General features: G+C 40.7%; 1 protein-coding gene across 1 annotated transcript in view; it reads left to right on the top strand.

The window, feature by feature from the left end:
* Positions 1 to 21361, top strand: part of ctnnbip1 (catenin, beta interacting protein 1) — a 32123-nt gene extending 10762 nt beyond the window's left edge. Inside the window, exons 2-4 of the mRNA XM_080733109.1 lie at positions 957 to 1071; positions 5762 to 5852; positions 19027 to 21361. Of these exons, the coding sequence (XP_080589235.1) occupies positions 976 to 1071; positions 5762 to 5852; positions 19027 to 19085 (246 nt within the window). The 5' untranslated portion in view covers positions 957 to 975 and the 3' untranslated portion in view covers positions 19086 to 21361. The remainder of the gene's footprint in view (positions 1 to 956; positions 1072 to 5761; positions 5853 to 19026) is intronic.
* The last annotated feature ends 2312 nt before the right edge of the window (positions 21362 to 23673 follow it).

The following is a 23673-nucleotide window of genomic DNA, read 5'->3' as shown; positions in this document are numbered from 1 at the left end:
TTCCCTTTGTCAAATACTAGCTTTGGCATTAGTGAATAATCAGACCATACTTTAAACCGTGTCTTTTTGTAGAGGGATCTGATGTGACAGCAGCCACCCCTTGATCAATATACCATTGCACAGCAGGGCCGATCCCCTTTCTGTCATTTGCATTAGCAATGGCAGCTCCTTTCATCGCCGTCCCTTTCCCTGCACTTTCTTCCCCTCTTTGCCTGTAATTTGAATCTCCACAGCACAGACTGACAGTGAAAATAGGTCATTAGTAATGGGGAGAATAAGAGATGGAAGGAGCAGGCAGGGGCGAGATCTATGAGAAAAATGCCATGCAATATTAATGAGAGCCATTTATGCTGTGAAGGCTGTGAAAACCTGCCCTCTAACTTCCTAGCTCATTTATGTTTGTATTGGGCTTATCCACTAAGCTCTAATATACTTTGCTGTGCAACGAATAGCAAAAATAGCGGCTCTACAAGCTCACAACGCATCACATCATGAGGTGTGGTAAGCTTGTATGTCGGCTATTTTCGCTATTCTTTGCATTTTCTTAAATTTTTGGAGGAAAACATTTTTAGAAAATGAAATGTTCTAAGGACAATAAGGTTGAAAGTGTTTAAAGTGTAGTTAACCGAAGGTGCTTAAAAGTTTATCAAATGAGCTTGGTTATTGTTCAGTGTCATACTCCCTAATGTGAGCACATCAAACCTGATCAATCGGATCGGATCGATCACAATCAATCAAGTCCCAGAGGAAGACATCTAGGATTGGAAGAGAAATTATTTGCTAACACTTACACAATATGTATCGGGTCCATATCAGAGCAAGCACTAATAATTGTGCCGCCTGATGTTTGAAAACCATAAATGAGAAACCTGTCAGTGATTGTCTCCTGCTGGTGATGGTGGTGTGGTGTGGTGTAATGTATGTTTGGTCTGACATGGACGTCTTTGTGTCTATAGAGCTACCGGAGCAGGGGGGATGAACCGCGAGGAGGCTGCGGGGAAGTCTCCTGAAGAGATGTACATCCAACAGAAAGTGCGGGTCCTGCTCATGCTCAAGAAAATGGGATCAAATGTAAGTACATTGTGCTTTGATGTGAAGAAACCGTGGTCACAGAAATGTAATCACCATGTGTGGTTACATTTGTACACTCAAGAGTTAAATTAAACACTGAGGATTTACTGGGTAGGACTTGAGCCCAAGCAGTTTCCTAGTACTGCAAGAAAGGTGTTCAGCCTTGGATATTCTCGATCTCATGTTCTCCAAGTTTAATTTATAACAATTTCACACATGAGCCTGGCTGATGTCAGGCAGTGACAAGTCGGGTATAGAGCCCTGAGGTCTGACGTCATTTACACATCCTACCCGGGTCACGTTTTCTTTCCCCACACTGAATTGTCATAGACTTTTTCACATTGCGTCGAATAAGAACTGTGTTCCAAAAATAAACAAATTATGTCAGCGGTTTGACATCACATGGATATGAAGAATCAACTGACGGCGAGAAAACGCTAATGCTACTGGTGCCGAATTCGTACAGAAACAGACTGTATTAAATATGAATGACTGACTATCATAAATGATACAGACCCACCTCCCTGACAATATCGGGACAGTTTGTTTATTTTTGGACCGTGATTTGTCACCCAATGTTATTCTCCATAGAGAAATGACTTCCAGGAACCAGGAAATGAATGTGTGACGTAAGGACTTTTCTACTCTATACATGCCTGCCCGTTGCAATAGATGCCAGTTTCATGTAATCAATTCCCTACAGATGCCCTAACAGTTAGAGCATCTGTTGGGGCCTAACCTGTTGTACTGGGGAGCGCTGGTTTCTGTTCATTCAACCACCTCTCAGTGTGATGTTGTCTCTGATAAGGGGTCTATACTCTTTTACCTGATGTAGTCACACATTCTGTGTGGCGCCCGAGTTACACAGACTAACTAAATTAATAAATAAATGTACCTATATATACCCATTAGGTTTCTTTTGGTTTTTAAGTGAGAGCATGTGCAATCATTTACAGTCACCATTTACATAAAACATTTCTTTCCAAGGTGTTTTGTTAAAGTGGTTCAACGAAGCTAAAGACAAGTGGCCTGACATGTTTGTTTAAATTGAGAGGAAAGGGCCCACTGAGGGCTGATAATTATGACGTCCGGTCCCTCATGTATACAGAATGAGAGGATAAAGCTTATTAGAATAATCACACTTAACACAAGTCATGTAAACACTGTAATCAAACGATTGCCATAACCTGATTAGCCCCAGTAATCTGGTTAATTGTGACGCATGTAAATGCTTGAATGACGCCTCCTGATTAAAGCCTACCCCATCATCTAATGTTCTGAATCGAACTCTGGCTTTCATCTAGAATTTATAGAATAACAGTAGCTTTTAGTCTTGCTCTGTTAATTCCTTGTTGATCATTGGCTGTGCTTAGCATTGGATGACTCCTACCACCCAGGTCGGCGGATTCTGTTTCTGCAATGTCACATTTCAGACATTGGAAATATCAGTCCCATCACATTAGGGCTGGGCAGTGTGATGTCAAAGTGTTAAGAAGATATCCTAATCAATTATTTGTATAAATTGTATCACCATAAAAACGTTGAACATAGAACATTATATTTTACCAGTTACCTCCAAATGTATTGGGACAGCAAAGCCAATTCCTTCGTTTTTGCAATGGACTGACATCACCAAACTGTTGCGTTCTTAATACTTGCGCAAGAACTGCATTCGGTTGCGTATTGTCGCAGTATCTGTTTGTGTTACGCCTGTAGCCAATCGGGGACCAGCATTCCTGGTGACGTCACCATCAACAGCTAATGAAGGACCAGCATTCTTGGTGACGGGACCATCATTAAGTGCTACCTGATATAAACCAGTAAGACTCCCTATCGGGAGATAAGCGACTGTCAGGTCAGCAGTGTCCAAAAATGTGTTTGAAAAAATAGGCCTGATGGTGGCGCTAAATGGGACAGATCCATGTTGATGACATGATTCTAGACATACTGTGTACCGGTAACAAGGTGCGCTCTGCTGGCGCACAAGTAGACCATACATGGCCACGGTTGCACAAGGTGCAAGTTGGCAGTCTAGTTTTGCTTTTCCATGCTGCTGTTTCCCCCCCACCTGAAATGCATCCTTAACTAGGTTAAGTTCTGGTGATTGACTTGGCCAATCCGCTTCCGTTTTCCTCCCTAATGAAGTCCTTTGTTGTGATTGCAGTGTGTTTGGGTCATTGTCTTACTGCATTATGACGTTCCTCCCAATTAGTTTCGATGCATTTCTGTGTACATTGGCAGACAGGAGTTTTTTTGGTGGATTTTTAGTTGTGAATTCTTTCTCTTGCTACCCTCATTAGTTACATCATCAATAAAGTAAGGATTCACCAATATGTTTTGTCATCAGTATCAGCAGATATATGCCAAAACTCTGGATCGGCATCGGACCTGAACATCTACTGTTGGTCATGGCTCTATTAATGATAAGATTCAAGACCAATTCTAATGTTCAATGTTGTTGAGTCAAGTGGATTAAAGTACTTGTGTGGCTGGAATATGAACAATGTGGTGTACTCAAGCATGTTTCCACAGGGGGCCGCTCTCCATTCCGACATGCTGCCATTCCGAGTTCCGACATTGACTTCTAATTGTCTGAGTGGCGGCACTTCCATAGAGGTTAGGTATAGGGTTAGTGTCGGAATGGGGGGGATGTTGGAATGGCAGCATGTCGGAATGGGGGGATGCACCTGTTTCCACAACAGGCAGACAGCACAATGTCTTTATGGAGAGCCACTTGTTTCAGCACATAACACAACAGCTACACATGCAGTTGAGAGGTGTTGGTCTGCAGTTAGTGAGTTTAAGAGAAAGAGCATGACCAGGATACTTATAAACCCTTACATTTCTATTTTTCATGAATCTTTTAAAATAAACAAAAGCCTTGCTCTGAAACCATAGCTGATAAAGAGACATCTAGTAAACCACATGGCAGTGGAAAACATTTCCAGAAAGAAAAAAATACAGTTTAACTTTATTTAGATGCTGTTAACCATATCACATTCCACATGAACACACTTACAAGAAAAGGCCTAAGTGGTGCCCATCCCTGGGCTGTGGTGGTACAGCTCTCATTGTGGGCTCATATCTTGAAGGTCTGACGTCTCAAGTTAAATGACAAATCTGACCTTCTGCGAATGTCACATGCCAAATTTGACATTAGTCTGCCTCGGCTGCCGCTGTCCTAACCGCTGTACCCTCATTGGCGTAAGTATTGTAGTCAGACGCCTGGGGTCATGACTGAGTCCTGGTCAAAAGAGGTTCTCTGCCACTGTCGGTTCAAAGAACAGGGGCAGCAAACCTACTGGGATGAACATTGCAAAGCACTGCCACAACAATCAAAAACACTCCTTTATTAAAGGGGAAATCCAGACCAAACATATCCCCCCCTAAAAGTGCATGTTTTCATAAATGTTCCTACCTGGTTTGGTGGATTTCTGTTATTATTGCTGCTCATCCGAGTTTTGACGACCACTCCTCACAGCTAAAATGGGGCTGGTGCGACTCTCCCAAAAGCTCTTATTTTGGCCACCTCAAAGTTACTTTTTTCTTACTACGCTAAAAGCGTACGTTACTTTTAGCACAGTAAGCTTCTAGAATAGCGTAGAGAAGCGTACGTTATCTTCTCATTCATACAACTGTATTCTAGCGATCAACAGACTAACTAGATTATATTCTCTTGCTGCTATTTTTTTTTTTTTTTTTTATACCACGATGCCTTGTTGTGTATATACTGGCTGTAATAACTCCAGGACAAAGCCGCCTTTGCGCTACAGAAGTTACGCAAGAAGCGTAGTAAGTGGAAATCTCACGTCATTGTTTTCAGCCCGTTTCTCTTCTGGGTCAATGGACAGTTCGGGTGGTCTCAGGGAACTATAAATATACGATTCATAAAGAAAAAAGTAGCTTTGAGGCGGCCAAAATAAGCACTTTTGGGAGAGTCACAGCAGCCCCATTTTAGCTGTGAGGAGTGGTCGCCAAAACTTGGATGAGGTGCAGTAATAACAGAAATCCACCAAACCAGGTAGGAACATTTATGAAAACCTGCACTTTTAGGGGGCGGGTATGTTTTGGTCTGGATTTCCCCTTAGGTGAAGTAATTCCAGATAGAAGTAGCTGTACGCCGAGACATGTAGGTAAATTGATAGTAGGTAAATTGATAGATGGTGTAAGTACATTGAGGAATATGGGTATAGATGTATGTACATTTGTAGAAGTGTGTTGGACTGAAGGTTTCCCTGAGGACTGTGTTACATCCCACATGTATTTTATACATTTTTATACCTCTAAGTGTATATGCATGTAGTATATTTTAAAATGATAAACTGTATAGAGGTTATGGCTATAGAGGATTTATTACACTTGTCTTTCTCTAATAAAATAAATTCCAATATTATGCTATTGATCTTAAGGCGGTCAATTTGGTTTATTATGTATCGTGAACTATGGGCTCGACAGAATCAATGTTTTCTTGATATCCAGTGATGACGGGAGCAGCTCATATCTTGAAATTCCATTGGATTTAAAAAACGAAATCTCCTATGAGTCCATTGGGAGAGAGTTGTTCTTATTCATATACTGTATGTAACTGTCTGTGTTCGTTCAAAGGAGCAGGGCTTTTCCTATTAGGGTGTGTTTTTGCTTTGTGTTATTGTTTTATGGTCTCTAATATCACTTTCTCCTTTGCTTTCAGCTCACGCCGAGTGAAGAGGCTTTTCTCCGGAATTATGCGGGCGTGGTCCACAGTCAGATGAGCCAACTACCACAGCACAACATAGACCAGGGTAAGTACGGCTCCTATTGGGAAACACACACTCAGACAAGTAAAGCTCGTTCAAACCCAGACTACAAACGCTATCTCATCTATCCTAAAGACTACTGCATCCAGAGCTCAGACTGGGGAAAGCCCCTCTACACACACACGCGCACACGCACGCACGCACTCTTTAACCAACCTCAGAGCCCATACACCAAGAGGCTTAATCGAAATCCTCACTCTGTTGAGGCCAGTAGAGAGCACTTTGATTAGTCACAGAGCAGTGTGTCTGACTGCAAGTGAATGACTCGAATCTGTCATGATCACATCTAGGACAGTAGCTGTTGCTGAAATGGAATGGATTATAAAAAGTAAAGTAACATTTTCATATTTTTTACCTGGCATTTCGCGATATTCCAACAAAGAATTGCAGCTCTACAAGATCATAGCTTACATGTCTTGGATTCGGACACACCTTTACTGCAAAGATAGCAAGGTTTATGTTTAACCAATCTATTTAATTGGCTGTACATGCAAACAAGCTAGACACCAGAGTGCGCTACAGAGCTTTTGCTATTCCACCAGTTTTTTTATCTTCCAACTTGTAAAGGTTTCCACCACAAGATGGCGACATATTACACAAATTGAAGTATGCTGGCTCACTGCCACTGCAGGTACCTCTGCAATCAGCAGCCAAGCTGTTCAAGGACTGTCTGTGATTGCCTTTTTCTTTCCAAAATGAAACGTGACTTATCAGCTCCCTTCCAGGCTCAGTCCAAACCCAGCCCTCAGATGAGAGTCTTGCAACTCCCTGCTGGCCCTTTGGTAGTGACCCTGCTGGGTCTTAGGCCCAGGCCAGTCCCATCCTTTATTAGAGCCTTGGGGGGAAGTAGCACTGTGAGAAAATTGCCTGTGACACCGTACCTGAAAGGAATTCTTATCTGCTTAGGTTTTCTAAAAAGGAAAGACGAGACATTTTTGGCCATGCCTATGAGATTAGGCGGTACATGATATGACCGTGTCCAATGAAGTGAATGAACTAGCTAGCAGGATTAGGTTCATGGTGATGATGGCAGGTTTAAGGTAGGCAAACGGAATGCATGCTGAGATTGCTGATCTTGTCCTCCTGCCCATTTCTTCTTCCTTTCAATTCAATCCATATAGCATTAAACTATTTAGCTTTAGCCCCATTCTTCAGTATGAGAGGTGCATAAAAAAGGAACATTCAATCGTATCACGCAGAGGTCCATTGCATCATGCACAGTGATGATTGCAATACCACAATATACATCTGCACCGAGCTTTTCATCAAACTGTTGCACAAGCCATTATTGCATCAACTAGGACAGGACTTTACCATGGTATTTTAAAAGAGGATGAAGAAAGTGACGGTGTCTGTGACGTGTGGGCTATGTTTTACTGATACATTATCTAATTATTTGATGATGGACCTGTTTTGTACTCTTTAGATTAGGGGTGCAACAATAAATCGAACAGATGGAATTAATCGATTATCAGACATACATAATCCATTTAATTCCTTACTTATTTTTTTAATTGCAATAATAACCGATCTACAAGCTCACAACGCGTCACATTGGCTATTTTTGTGAAACACAAAATAGAGGTTAAGTGGTTAATCACATAATAATTATTTTTCCCTTTTTAATAAAATGGCAAAAATAACCGATCTACAAGCTCAAAACGTGTCACATCGACTATTTTTGTGAAATACGGTTTTACGGAGAGAGAGAGAGGCTCACAGCTTGTTGCAGCGCGTCTTGTTGTGAGCTTGTAGATCTGCTATTTTCACTGAATTGGTCTCAGTAAGTGACTATGTGTGTTCAGTGATGTGACTGAGCTGTGTCAATACCACTCCCATTATGGAAAGCACCTCATTAATTATGAACGGGGATGACTCCTCAAAGGTGCATAGATTATGCATTATACATTACGAAAACAGACACGTTTAGTGCCATTTGGTGTCTTGCCAACTCCACAACACTTTGATAAATTATTACTGGTTACTATTTTGTCCAAAACACTCATTAGGAGAAGTGGTGATTTAATCACTTTTTAGAAATGCAGCCCTGGGCTGAAAGTCAGCAGTCAGTGCATAGCAGCACATCAGGGATGCTAAAGGCAGTGCAGACAACTCTGTTAAATGAAGAGATACGTCTACAGTGAGATCCTATTCAGATTTGAGGGTAGGAGAAAGAGTCAAAGAAACATGTATTGTTGTTGTTTACTGTAGTCCATCGTCATGCTGACCCCTACTGGTTGGTTCATTAGACAAACATTTGCCCCCTCTGGTACCCATTAAACCACACAGAGAGTAATTTAATCGAATTATATTTTTGGAAATTCTTGCTGGCTTGACATCTTGTAATTGTGTATACATGATTAGTTGCTCACAACATTATAAGCACATTTCAGGATTCTCAAGAATTTCTCCCTTCAGCTGACTTCCCGTTCTCAAAACCACTCTGGGATTTGAGGTTCCACTCGACTGCGGCTCACACATCACATCCTTTTATTTCCTTTTTCATGATAACATGACCTTTGCTGTTCAGCAGAAGGAATCCTCATTCTGTTGTGTGCTGCAGGTTCTGACTGCTGTCCTTTCAAATAGATCATCACACAAGTACAATGGCCAGACCGAGGCCGTATGTGATTAGCCAGCAGTATCCAGACAGGGCTTGTCTGTCTCTGTGTACACTGTTTCATTACTATACCTACCTAATCCCTTCTGCGCCACACGCTGCCTCAGGCCTTATATCAGTCTCCTGGTCCCAGTAACAGACTGAGATCCTTTACAAATAGTTTTCTGAAGAATTGAACAGTGACAAAAATCAATCAGTCATGTTGTATCTCTAAATTTACCTTATAAATCCATCAGAGAGTAACTTCGTACAGTTACCTTAATATGGAGTCCTATTGATGACATTAGCGTACTCGATATATGGGGATTTCCAGTTTGACAATAAATCTGCCTATCCGACTGACTCGACGCCGGGCAAGGCACCCCCTTGGGTCGTCGTTGATGCGCACGCTGAATATGAAGTCGGTTGATCGGACAGTTCTCGAGATACCTTAGACCAGTGGTTCAAAAACTTTTTAGCTCGAGACCCAAAAGAGAATTTAGACGGGACCCAAACTAAAAAACAGCAGATCTACAAGCTCACAACGTGTCGCTTTGTGCCACATTGTGTGCTTGTAGATCGTCTATTTTCAATACTTATTAGATTTTCTTTTATTTATTAATGAAATTAATTCGAAAAATTATTTATTTATTTTTTATATTCATGAAAATCGTAACTTTTTGGGGAATGTTCTTTGAAAATGTTTTGAAATAATGATAATTAAAAACAAAATGTAGTAAACAAAAATTAAGGGACCCATAAAAATGTATCCGCGACCTACAAATGGTGCTTGGGAATGTGCTTTAGACAGCAGAGACGGTATCACATTTCAGACGTGGCCCTATTGATCCAATGCTATAGACCAGGGTACTAAGGAAGCACATGATGGAAATACGATGGAAATCTACTCTGATATTGACACTGAGTACAAAGTTAACAATATGCATTGAGAAATTGCTATGACCTTCATGCAAAATAGATATGTTTAGTCTGTAATGATTTTCCGTATTCCTCCCACTGCAAGTGGTGCTTGTACATTGAAAAGCTATAATATTCTCTTGCTAGTTAGGAATAGTATAAGGAAACACACTGCCTCACAGAATGCCTGGTCACATCTCATTAGAAAATGTTGCGCATACATACAGTAAATTGAATGCGTTTGTTTTTCAACAGACAAGATGGAACCAACTTTTGAGACTGCTAGTCATCATACATTTCTTTTAAGTCTTTGGGTCAATGAATTAGCATTTCAAATGGTTTTAATTGGCTTATTACCATAAATGCAAATACAGTTTTTCTTTTTTCTTTTCGCAATTTTAATAAGGCCTAAGAGGAATTGAGAAGCCAAGTGTTTTTTTCCCCCCAAAATGTTTAGCTGCCAATACCTTGATGAAACTGAATTCTGTCTCAGAGTGCAGAGGGTTGATGTGACTAAACATTTTGACCAAAAATGTAGTTCAAAAATGCCTTCATGTGAAGCATCATGTGAAGTAAGCCCTCTCATCATCACTTGTGTCCGTTCTGAGCTTGACGAGGAAAAACTTCACTCCTCTCAGAAGGACTTCTGAGGGGCATAACAACAGAGAGCCGTGGATGGGGTTTCCATAGCAACTCGAGTCATCCCAGGAAAGGAAAGCTCCCTTGTGGGCTTTGGTGGCGTGGCGGCGTGGCACTGGTACACAGGAACAGGCCTCATTAGGGGGCCTGGAGGCAGGCTGCAGAGGTAATTACATAGCCAGGGTGTGATATTCCAATCTCTCCTCTGTCTCATTCCACCAAACATATATTGCTTCTCTCTCGATTCACATTGCACACACACACAATCAATACGCTATCTTGTTTCCTTTTGTCTGTCTTACAACCCCTGTATCACACAATCCTTAAACCATGGCTTTTATAGTGAGAGCTGTGTGACACAAAGGAGGGGGCCTGGTCTTTGTTCAGCTTCTCGGCTGGGGTAAAGTCTTATTGATCGGACATTATTCATTTTGTTATCCTTGCCTAAATCTGAGTTCTGCAGTGCCTGCGTCATTTTTCATTTTTGGCTGCCTGACCCCATGTGCTGAATTGCAATTTCCTTCTTTAAAATGTTCTTGGTTCCAAAATATGGGACATACTGTACACAAATGGAAAGGGAGTAGGGACGGGGGTGTCACATAACACTCACCCCTCTGGTGCCATAGGATTGTTTTCATTATGAAAATAAATCCTACAAGTTCACAGTAGAGATCTTTGGGTATACTCGTTTGTTATCCTTTAAACCCAAGGCTTTAACAGGCACGTGGAAGTCCTGTACTCCAACACTGTGTTTACTGTTTACCCTTGGTTTGATGGAGATTCATGGCCTCATTTGAATTAATTCAGCTTTAAACATTTTTTGTGACTGAAGGGCGCAGTATACCATGAGAAATGTCACAGCTTGTTTGTCCGTCCGTCCGTCCGTCCGTCCGTCCGTCAGTCAGTTAGTACACATTTTTACAGTCTATGGGTTTGTGTATGGTTCTATGGGTTTGTCGCTCTGACATCATGATCTGGCTTGATGTCCCTTTTATGCCCATATATTTTATGCCCATATATAGTCAACCATGTGATGTCAGAACTCAGAACGTGCCCATATATGGGCATTCCCAGATCACACATGCAAATGAATTACATCCTTGTCCGTTTTATGCCCATATATGGAGATCCCTGTCCCGATGTCATCAATATCAAGGTATCTGGGAATGCCCATATTTGGTAATACCCAGATATGGGCATGTTCTGACATCACATTGTTGACTATCATGCAGGGATCTCCATATAGGGGTAACCGGTATACGTATATCACTGGCCAGATGGTCAAGAATTGGCGCGATCTTGCCCTTTAGGGCGAGGTCGCATGTCGCCCTGAGGCGTCTTACTAGTTAATAATAGTTATATTACCGTATTATTGGAACTTGCAGGAGCATATTTTTTAATTAATTAGGCTTTCTATAGTCCTATGAAGTTGGGTCTGTACAAAAAAGATGGATCAGGATCCCTCATCAGCAGAAACCAGAAACAACAAGATGACATGGTTGTGGATTCTAGGATCCACTTCCCATATTTGCTATTTTAGGGAGGTAACTTATTTTTGTGTCAGATTTGGATCAGTGAATACCCCACTTAGGCAATTTTTTGCATTTTCCTCATAAAATTGCACCCCTGACTAGCCTAATCTACCTCCTTTTCAGTGAGGCCCATGAGGGAAACAAAGCATGAAGTCAAGTACAAATCAATATATTTCATATGAAATTAAATGTGAGCCACTATGGCTGCCTGGGACATACTGAGCTTGAGCTTAGAGAGACACTGCGTATAAGTAAAGCCACCGTGTTTTAAAGTCGACTTGGAAGCCAGGCCACATGCACACCCCGTGCACGAATAGTGTTTCCTAACCCGCCCGCTATTGTTTTCTATGAGGGGGAGTCCACTCCTTTATCCTCTCAGCTGACCCTGCACAGATTGTGACCTCAAATGCTGTTGCTGCTTTAACTAATAACTGCACTGCACTTAACACAGGAGTCATTACATGACATTTGGCTGCTCCTTCTGGGGCAATACCGATATTATTAAATATAACTATGCTTTAGCCATGCAGCTTGAAATGAAATCCCTTTCTGTTAATTCGATAAACAACTCATGTTTCCTTATCTCAAGAGGTTTTATTGTCTTGTTTACAGACTTTTGACCTACTGTCTAAGTAGCTTTGTTTTGTTTCCTGCTTACACCAGTAATATATTAAGTGTTTTTAGACCCAAGAGACTCTGTAGACATACTTGGTTGGTCTGTGAGTTTGTAAACATTTCATCAGTGATCATGTTCTTGTGCTTGGTGAGCTGAGGACATGCACTGAGAGAGTATGTCCTGGGTTCAGATCTGGTGCGTAACCAATGCCATGCCTTATCTCTCCTTCTACCTCTGTATGTGTCATTCACGACAGGAGGGTATTTGCTATTATTATTTTTCTCATTTAAATGTATTCATTTCCCTTTCATTTCCTAGATTGATTGAATACTTTATATGTCAGAAATGTAAACAGCACTTGTTACATTAAGACATTAAAGCTAAAAGGATAAGTCCTGGTGACTTTCCATTGTGGACAGATATTTGGAGTATTGAATGATAACACAATTTAGACTAAAGTACCGATTTATTTTTCATATCGGATGAAATACCAGCTGCCTAATGAGTAGTTATTTCTTTTACCTTTGTTTATTCAGGGACGTCCATTGAGAGCAAGCTCTTAAGGACGCCCTGATCACAGCATATAAAACACAATACATAATTTGAAAAACAATAACAAACATTTGAACCACTTTACAACGTCACAGATACAAACAAATATAGGGTGACATTAAACAGGTGCAGTCACTATGTAGAGTGGGCTCAAGAAGCACCCTAAATGCCTCTATCGATATTCAAGAGAGACCAATCGAACCCGTTCCAAAGAGTCCTGTGAAGATTGTTCCATTGTGTGGAGCATAATAAACTAGAAAAATATTGTTCCTTCGAAACAATTGTGGGCTCGCTTCAAGCCGGAAAACAATGGCTATAAAAGCACAAAATGTCAAGATCGCAGGCAGTGCTCTCTTTGACGTTACTGACGTCAAAGATTGGTCCATTTTGTTCCAAAAATGTGTTGTGCAAAAGTTGACCCGCTGGTGGCGCTATAACAGGCCAATGTGAGAAGGTTGGTATCTGTTCCTTGACCTATTGGGAATGTGCTTGCAAGATTTCACGCACATCCCAGGCTGTGTTCATGATTTGAGGTGTTTTTGGCTTTGGACACTTTATCGCTGCTTGCAGCTATATTTATTATTATTATTTTATAATTTTTTTGTGTGCACTTCATAGGCATGTTAGATAAAGGTCCTTAGATTGCGTGTAGAATGTTTCATGCAAATTGCAAAAAAAAAATCCTAGAATAAAAACGGGTTTAAGCGTTTTACAAACTGCTCAAAATTATATAGCGCCCCCCTTTGGCCAATTGGGGTAAGATTGGTTTCAGTGATATTTGAACTAACCCTCTACACTATTTTGTCATGAAAATGTGACTTTGCTTGTATGTTTTAGAGGCAGAAGAATAATTTGCATAAAAATGCAATATTGTTTGAATTATTTAAAAAAGCATGTTTCAATGTTAAAGAAATCCGATCTGACAGATCTTTAGATATCGGTCCAAAGTTCACGTAAAAAAAGTTTTGTGCATGTGACGCGAAAATTCCAGAATAAAAGCGGGTTTACGCGTTTTACAAACTGCTCAAAGTGGCGGAAAATCGAAGGGCGGAGCTTACTTAACAACGACACAGATGTCTTCCGCTTGAGTCAAAGCACGCGTGTAACAAGTTGCATGTCTTCAAACGAAACGAGTCATGACTTATGCCCGTTTGAAGTTTGAATTTTCAGACGCTTCGTATAGCGCCCCCCTTTGGCCGATTGGAATAAAATTGGTTTCAGTGATACTTTGACTAACCCTCCACATCTTTGCCAAATGCCATGAACGTGTAACTTTGCATGTATGATTTAGAGGCCGAAGAATAATTTGCATAAAACCGCAATATATATTGAATTATTAAAAAATTATATTTCACTTTAAAAGAAATCCACCGAGATAAATCTGACCGTATTGGTCCAAAGTTCATGTGAAAAAAGTTTTGTGCGCGTAACAAAAAAAACCCAGGAGGAGATAGATTTTTACTGTTTTTCATATAATTCCGAATTGTGGGAGACCTAAAGGTCAGAGGTCAAAAGTTAGAGGGTAAAAGTTGTTCGGCATGAGGAGACGCATAAGTGTATACAGGTTTCATGGCTGTATGTATAACACAGCATGAGCTATACCTGTTCAAAGATCGCACTTTCGAAGGCTTCCTACAGCGCCACCATTTGGCCGATTGCTGTATAAAGTAATAGCACACGTCGCCACTGTAAGCTGAACACATTGATGTTTTTATTTTCATTTTCTCATTAAGTATGTAGGAGTAGAAAGGTGCCAAAGTATTGAGGAAAACTTGATATAGTATATAAATAAATAAATAAATAAATAATGACAATATCTAAAGTGTGCTCGCCTTTAGGCGAGCCCACAATAAAGATTCGGGTGGCTTTGGGGTAAAGTTCCTGCTCACCACCGTGGAGACGGGGGTTCCTCAAGTAAAGATGCCTCGAGCCATGTTTGCAGTAGGGAAGCTGGTAACCGGTAGTGGAAATGGGGAGCATAGTTTGTGACTCTGCATGCGTTAACGCCCTCCCAGTGAAACTCCTCACTGGCGACTTCACCTGTATTGTGGAGACAGGTGGTTGTCTACCTCAGAGGTTCCCAGGTGATGTGCCTTTGTGCACACTCATTTCTCAATACAGCGGCACATTTCTATACCCTTAAAATGTTTTACATTTTATCTACTTTCAACCCGACATCCCTGTGTTGGGCAGTTGGAACATTTAGCATTTTAATTTAATTGTAAATATTTATTTTAAATAGCTACAAGACGGCGTAGGTGTGTCTTGAGATTTTGACTTGACTTTAGGTGTGCTTTGGGCACAAAAAGTGTGAAACCACTGTACTACACACTCCCACAGACCAACTGTAGGGCAGTGACGGGGGAGTAGATGTGGGGAAAATTGAGAAGTGGCATATCGACTCAATTGGGAGAAAAGAGGAGAAAAATATTAAAGGAGAATGAGATGGATTCAGCTGTAGTTTGCTCATAGGTTGAGATGACCAGCTGGTCAGTGATGCGATCAGATTTGTATTGGTCGCTAAGCAACAGCTCAGAGAGATTACTTGGTGGTTCTGTTGTGTAATGGTCCGTTCACACCGACCATGATAACTAGAACTATATCGTTCACTATTGTATTTTTGTAATAGTTGAACTCTGCCATCCACTTGACTTAGATTTATTTTTAAAACGTTATAGTGAAATATTTTTATCCCCAAAAATGATTAAAGATTACTCCCACACAAGAAAGGAGACCACACCAGTGTACGTCCGTTTTTCTCTTAGTTGTATTGAAAGAATAGTTCCAACGTACAGTACAGCAATTCACCCATAGTGCCTTCTGCCTATACAAAACATAATTTTACAGATATATGGAGTTACAGAATACATTAGTCACATTCTGATTGGACAATTATAACATAACAGTGGATATCAGATGTTTTTGTTTCTTGGCCCAGTAGCCAGAAGGACAATGCCAATGTGTTATCCAGTGTCCTGGGCATTATGACATTATTGAGATATCATTTCTCTGGTCAACATCCTTTGTACAGACCTGCAGTGGAGCATATCTCATCACGTGCATAACAATGTTAGAATAATAGGGTTTTGTGTTGGAACATAGAGGGACAAACAGCATAATTAATAAATGATCTGTCATGTGCAGTAGTTTGACCTTAAGACAAAATTGGTACAATAATATTAACCAAACTTTTCCAACAGTCCTCGGTGTGAACGGCCTTTAAGTCTTATGTGTTTAGCAAGGCGAGGTATAGGCATGACTCTAGTACAAAAGTGATTTTTTTTATTATTATTATTTTGTTAGTCAAGCCTATCCCTGTGTTTAGTTTTCTGTTAATTGCCATTGCCTATATGTATCTTATTTGTCTCTTCCAAATTTGGTAGCGCAATGAGATCTCTGGGGAGTCGGGGACAGAGAACTTGAAAGGAACTACAAGTCCATATTAAAAGCTACCCCCCTCCTCTTTTATATCCCCTGCTCTTATCAGGCGTACGCCGACCTGAATGCACCTCAGAAACATCCTAATTAATCTCCCCTATAGAAATGACCAAGTGGAAAGGGAATGCCTGATCTGAAGGTCTCTGCGGTCTTATGAGGAGGGTCCGCCCTTTGTGCCAAATACATGTGGAAGCACATGGTTCCAGGCTGGCCTACTTTCATTTCTCCACAATAATTAAATCTAACAAGCTGTTTGGAGCAGTGGAATGGAGAGGCTTTTTATAGCGAGATGTGCCATTATGTGCTTTTTATCCTTCTCAAAAGGTGTCAGTGATGATATTTGCGTCATGATAGCACATTATAGTGGCGAGATTGAGAGTAGGCTGTTGGAACACTGCTGTCGTTTTACTTATCGCGATTCTTAAGATGGTAAAGGGTTGGAGGAGAAGGCCAACAATTTACAGGCAATTTTCTGGAATAATTCAAGACCAATTCACAGTGCTTACTGCAATTTGCTTTAATGAATGCATTCTAGGTGGTGCTTGGTTTTGTCTCTGGTCATAAACAAACGGTGCGCTAATGTTTCTGAAAACATTTTAAGTGGGAAATGGGCAATGAAATGGCAGAACCATGATTCATTTTTGATCGTTGAGCCTGCCCCATATTAGATGAACAATTATGATTGGCTCAACCAGGTTGGCTGGAAGGAAGAGGGGCCAGACAGCTGCCAGATAAAGAAATGTGCTCGTAGATTCATCCGGATCCCATGCAGTAATGGGTTAAACACATTCTAGCGGCATCCATCCTGATTAACTGTTCTCTGGGCCATCTATAAAAATAAAAATACAATTCTGTTGATTAATTAGGCTTACTGTGGAAGACTATTTATTGGTTGACAGGCTTTTTGTAAAATGTTAAAGAATCCATTGGAAGACTAGATCTTATACAGTTTAAAACGTTTAAATTGTAGCTGCTGTACCGTACGTAACGTTTTTCTATAATTATCAAGGCAGTTCTGATAAATTGAGACTGGCAAACCAGGATGTTGTGGTTACACTGAGCATTACTTGGTTGAGCCACCAGACTTCTCCATGGTGAAGATGATTTAACTTTTTCTACTGGTTACTGTACTATACTGTCACAAATAGTCATGGCAGTTCTGTATGAGCCCAATTTAATTGATGTAAACATACAGAATGTTTATCATTAACTGCTGCCAAAAGGATTGTCCAACCGCCGGATGATGTTTAGCTTATTTAGGTTTTCATTAATGGCTCGCTGTGGGTACCTTGGGCCTCCCACAGGCTGTTGTTGGAAAACACAGTGGAAATTGAATCGTTACGAGTCCTCAGATTTAAGTGTTATCTGGACTGAACAGGATGCTGTTGACAACAGGGCTCAGTGTGATTTATCTGCCTTTTGGGCTTCGTGAAGATAGGTGATGGGTTTGCGCCACAGGTGAACAGCAATAGATGAAATTACCTGTGGACATAAGAGACGTATTGTAGTATAGTGTTGTTTTTTTGTGGCAGCTAAAGCTTGACTCTTTGATGGTTCGTGATTGCCTATATCTTTGGTGTAAAGGTTATTAAGATATGATTCACAGAACCATAATTGCAGGCAAGGTTTACAGTGGTGCTTTTCCCATTGCCGCATGCCTACTAGTGTAATTTGATAATTCAGTGGATTATAGATGACCTTACGTAGCATCGCTATCAATTTACAATTGACTCTCTTATCCGGAGTGACAAATGCAAAATCTGAGTAAATGGCATGAAGCCTTTTTTAACAAACAACAGGGTGCTACTAAATAGTCACATACTGTAAGTAGAGTCCAAAGAGTACACTGTAGTGCTTCAAAGAAACTAGGATACCAGGTGAATATCAAACCAATCATCTATCTAAAAAACATGTTATCTAAATGACTTTGAAGAAAAACAAATCAAAATAACATGCACTACTAGTATTATTATCAAAGCACACACATCTGCTTTGCAGACTATGACACCACGACAATTACATCATACATTAGTATTCTCAAAGGCACCGCTCACTTCACACTGGGTGTGAGTTTTCTTTTTTCTTTCTTTGTTACTTTCTACAATAATGAGTTTGTCTTTAAAAATCACACCAGTGCGAAGTGAGAGGTGCACGACACATGCATATCTCTTTGTATGGGCTGTTCTGTCTGTGATGTCATTTACTCTATGTAAACACAAACGTTTCACACAAAGTGAAACGAAAAAGACAGCATTTCAGGCTTTTGAGATAGCAGATGTGGTTCATATTAAGAATAAGCTTTGGTAATAATTGATATCTGCCTCCCAGACAACTTCCATTCCCTGACAACCTTAACACTTTCGACAAACAAGTTTCTACTGTGTTTCACAGCCTTCTTTGATGTCTCCGATAATTCATCTGCAGATCTAGAAGAACGTATTGGGTGTTAGAACAGCGATTGTACTCATTAAAAACCTAAACCCTATATACTTAGTTGACCTGGGTCCCCCGGGTCTCTTTAGTTGGCCCCCCTCCTTTTTGAGCGGTGGTCACACCGTCTCCTATACGTGGCCGTGTGTGTGGGTATGCGTCCGTCCGTGTCTGTCTGTATGTAGCCTGCAGTACTTTTCTGACCACACATGTTAAGGGAGGGGCGCTGTTGTTCAGGTCAGGCACACTCACACTCTCTCTCACACACACACACACACACACACACACACACACACACAAAGTTTTTCCCTCTACGCCAAAGATCTGCTATTTTCGTTGAATACTTGTCTACTGTAAAATGCCCAGAAAAGGAATGCTAGGGTTCATGTGGCTTTTGCAAAGGGTCTCCTCTGATGTTCTGCTTTGGGCTTTCAGGTGCAGAAGATGTGGTGATGGCATTCTCACGGTCGGAAACAGAGGACCGGCGGCAGTGACCATGTGCCCCACCGCCGCCACCACCCCTCCAAACCCCACCGGTGGGCCGCGACAACCCAAACTCCACAAGTACAACACTGTTGAGCTCAGGAGAGGAGGGGCACCTGAACCGGATGGAAGAGGGAGAGGGAAGAGACAGCAGAGGGGTCACCTTGCTCTCCCCCAAACCTCTTCCTTCCCTGCTCCTCCTCATAAATGCTGGCACAGCATTTCCTGGGATGCACTCAAGTGGTCTACCATGGGTTGGAGCCTTGGGTAACAAGGCAGTATGAAAATACTCGCAAATTGTGTGGATGAATTTGTACAATGTTTTGGGTTACTTTTTGTTTTGCTTAGTTTTATTTTTATGTTACAAAGGGGTGGGGGGAGTCATTTAGACAGTGTTATATTCTCTGTTTTGGTCACTTGGTAAATTTGACCCACAAGCAACTGTTTTGGTCAAGTAAAGAGAAACATATTTTTTGTGGTCATGGATTGTGGTGAGTGTTTTGATTGACAAGCTTGTGGGAAGAGTTTTTTTTTTCTCTCTTTTTGTTCGTTTTCTTCCCCCCTCTATTGTGCTTACTTCGCAGAGCTGATTTTATTTTTATTTTTGTCCACTGTTGTGTTTAATGGCTTTCAAATTAATGGCTTTCAAATTCTGTCACATTCATTTGCTCTATGCTGCTTGATTTGTATTTTATTTTATTTTATTTTTATTTCAACTGTTGAAAGTGCAACTCTGCTTTCCTCCAGAGGGAAAAGCATAAGAATTAAATACACTAGCATACATACAGAAACATTAAGCACAGGTGTTCACATTCTCTCCCCAAGCAAATAAGGTTTTTGGGTTATTGTGAGATGTATAGCCTTTTTTTATTTTTATTGTACAGACACCAGGGACAATAGAATAATGATTTGATTGTGCCAATTGTATTCTTTTTTTTTTATCTGTAAGATAAATTTAACATGGTTATGAAAGGTGTTTTAATGAGTGAAAACTGTAGATCTAATTTATTACTTATTGAATTGATTCCCAATCCCTGAAACATACCATGAACTAGGAAGAAATTATAATTTTAAAGCCTACATACAGTATGAGAAAACCATTCAGCATTATAGAAAAAAAGGTTGCTCTTGATTTCACACTAAAGTAAGCCTTTACTAACGCTAATTAGCTCAACAGAGCTCAAAACATTGGGCCAAACCTAAGAACTACCGGTATGTGCTAACTCAAACTTTATTGTAAATCGTGTGTTTTCAATGGATTTTTTTTGCAAAAACAAAAAATACAACTTAACATTTAGCACAAGGATGTTATGTTTGGTTCTGTGCAACAACCTCGTAAGGGAAAAGGCAGTGTTCTGGCAACCGTTTTTCCTTCAGTAATCTGTGTGCTCAAAACTAAATGTATCTGTTCTGTGTTAAATTGACTCGACTGGAATACTCCATTTAATATTTTTGTTTGTTAAAAACCCAACTTGTTTTTTCTAGTGACATGCTCAATATTTAATGTGTTTTAAGTACATTTTGTTAACTTGTATAACTTAAGTAATTGTAACTTAATGTTTTGAAGCCAAGCATGTCTGCCTTGTGGTTTACAATGTTGATTTAAGTGGATCTTATGTAAGATCTTAAAAGCCTCACCACAATGACCATCGCTTGTACATTCTGATATTTGTGGAAGCTACTTGCTCTTTTAAATCATTTTAGGAAAGGAGGAAAAATCATTTGATATGGGTAAACATCCGTTATACCATGTTATTGGGCAATAACCTGAATGTCCTCAGCGATCATGGCAATGTACTACATTATCATGGCCATTAGGTTGGTCAGCATCTGCCTATGACAAAGAAATTTGTCTTTTCATGTTTACTTGTTTTTTAACATTTCTTAATTTGTCTATGCATTTTATTTTATTTGATCAACTTAAAGGTGTCTTATACTGTATACCTACCAGGGCTGTCCTACAGCTGTGTGTGTGTGTGCGCTTGCGTGTGTGTGTGCTTGTGTGTGAGTGACTGACTGGGAGAGGAGGTTAATCAAGGTTTGGATGAGGAAGGGAGAGGCAGGAGGAGAAAGATGGAATGTGTGTTTGTGTCAGCAGTGCAGGTGTGTGAGTGCTTGCATCGTGGGTGGGTGGGGTAATTTTAAGCATGCTGTTCAGTTCGGCTAGAAATGTGTACTGTGACATGACCTTACCTTTAGTTGTCTTTTGAGTTCTTTTGCATTGTCTGTATCTCAGTTTTCTTCTCTGTTGACATCGATTAGTTGGTTTTGTATGGCTGCTGACCATGTCTCGACTCAATGCTTCCAAATCCTATACCAACTGAAACATTAAAGAATTTTAAAACGGCAGGATTAATGGCTTTGTTGTAGTCTATGTATAAGTCTTTTTTAATGTCATAATTATTCTACATCTAATAAATGAAAATGACATGACTAATAAAAATAAAAGGACAGGTAGCTAAAGCAACAGCAAGCTATACAACTAAGCCAGTAGAAAGTATCCAAATTGACGTATATCAAACTACGGAACTCATTTGAACAGATTTTGTTACAGGGGCACCCATAAGTGAAGTTCTTATATTCGATGTAGTAGGCCTACATCATTCTGTCTAGGTATGGTGAGAAACCTAGCATCTGAATAGTTGCAACCATCAGGTCACAGTTACTATGAAACTTGGCAGCTCATGTCCGTCAGTGAGTGTCACACTAGTAGCGCCCTGCCGCCCCAGCTGTGGGCACTCTGTCTGATTGTCCGTCCGTCCATCAGTGTGTCATGCTAGTAGCGCCCTCGCTGTGGGTAATCAGTGGTAACGAGGGACACACACACACACACAGCGCCCCAGCTTTGGGCAATCAGCAACGCGCCACACGATAGGTAACGGACGATGTGCACACAGACACAAGACCTGGTGGTCGCTCCCCGACCATACAGCGTGGCGTATTACTTGTCATTCTTACACAGTACATTCTCATTAGAAAACCTTCAAGCAGTGCTCTTCCGAGCACAGGTCTCTGGCAGGTCAGGTAGGTTGTTGCCTCCTGGTGGCGCTATATTAGGCCAATGTGAAAAGGGTGCCATGTTTTCTTCGCTGCATGCATGATTTGAGGCATTTTGTTCCAAAAATGTGTTTTGCAAAGGTCGACCTGCTGGTGGCACAATATCAGGCCAATGTGAAAAGGGTGGCATTTGTTCCTTGACCTAGTGGGAATGTGCGTGCAAAATTTCATTGAAATCACAAGCTGCTTTCATGATTTCAGGCATTTTGTTCAAAACTCAATCCTGAAAACTTTGGAAGCCAATGTTAACCAATTAGGAAGGAATATGAAATAGCCTATCAGAGAGATCCGTCTTGATCACATGACTATAAAGATACTATGTGTGTACTGATTTGTGTGATTTTTGGATAAAATCTGGAGTAATATAAAAAAATGATGTTTTACATAAGTCAGCCTCCTGTTGGTGCTGTAAAAGGCAGATGTGAAAAATACAGGGCAAAGGTTTTTCCTTGGCCTCTAGGGAGTGTGCATACAAAGTTTTACACTGATCGCTAGAGTTGTGGGTAAAAACACTTATTGGCCTGTTAGGCCTATAGCGAAAAAATTTAAGTGGCATTTGTTCCTCGGCCTAGTGGGAATGTGCGTGCGCAATTTCACCAAAATTGGACGATGAGTTGAGGCATTTTGGAAAATCGGACAGATCCATGTTGATCACATGACTGTTGAGATACGGTCTACAGATTTGCGTGATTTTGGGGAAAAATCTGTAGCCTATTCTTAATTTAGTGACTTCTGTCTATATTGTCCACTGCACTAATCTAATCACCATCCTACTTTTTGCTGTAAACAATTGGGGCTATAGTTTTTTATAGCAATGACACCATTTTAATTAAATCAACCTAAATTCCAAGTTGGGGCTCTGTATTTGTTTTTGGTGCTGTTTTGCCAAACATACAATATAATATATTTTATCTTGGGGAGTAAAAAATAAATAAAAACAAATTTTAATTCAAATAATCTTCTATTTATAGCCTAAATTCCAGAAACCGTGTCTGTCTGTCTGCCCGTCTGTGTTTACGGCCGTGTATAACCGTAGCCAGTCAGAGAGGGGCAAAAGGGGGGCGCCCGCTGGCCTACTGGTCCAGGCGCGTACCATTTAGCCATTAGGCATGGATGGCTAAATTATAGCCTACATACCTTCGTCGCACTGCCAATCCGACCAATATGTCTGAATCAGTGTTGGGGGCTTTATTGACAGAGTAGCCTACCAGTACCAATCTGTGTCCCTATTATGCCCATATATGGAGATATCGGTATCTATCAGTCCTTGTCCCTTCATGCCCATATATGGAGATCCCTGATGCGTGCACTGAGTTTGAAGTCAGTCAGCCCCATATATGCACATGACATATGGGCAATGGGCATAGCGACAACCAGATCTCACCCGTGTCCCTTTTATTTCCCATGTATAGAGATAAGATGTATGTTCCCATGGGCATGCCCCCTTTTAATTGTGCCCTTATATGGGGCTGACTGTTTATTAGGAAGTCGGCCAGTCCCATAAACAGGCATGCCCATTCTGTATATGGGCTTTCTTCTAAT

This window comes from Nannobrachium achirus (assembly GCF_963921795.1).
Source record: "Nannobrachium achirus genome assembly, chromosome: 9".
NCBI classification, from domain to species: Eukaryota; Metazoa; Chordata; class Actinopteri; order Myctophiformes; family Myctophidae; genus Nannobrachium; species Nannobrachium achirus.
This window is presented reverse-complemented; position numbering and strand designations above follow the sequence as displayed.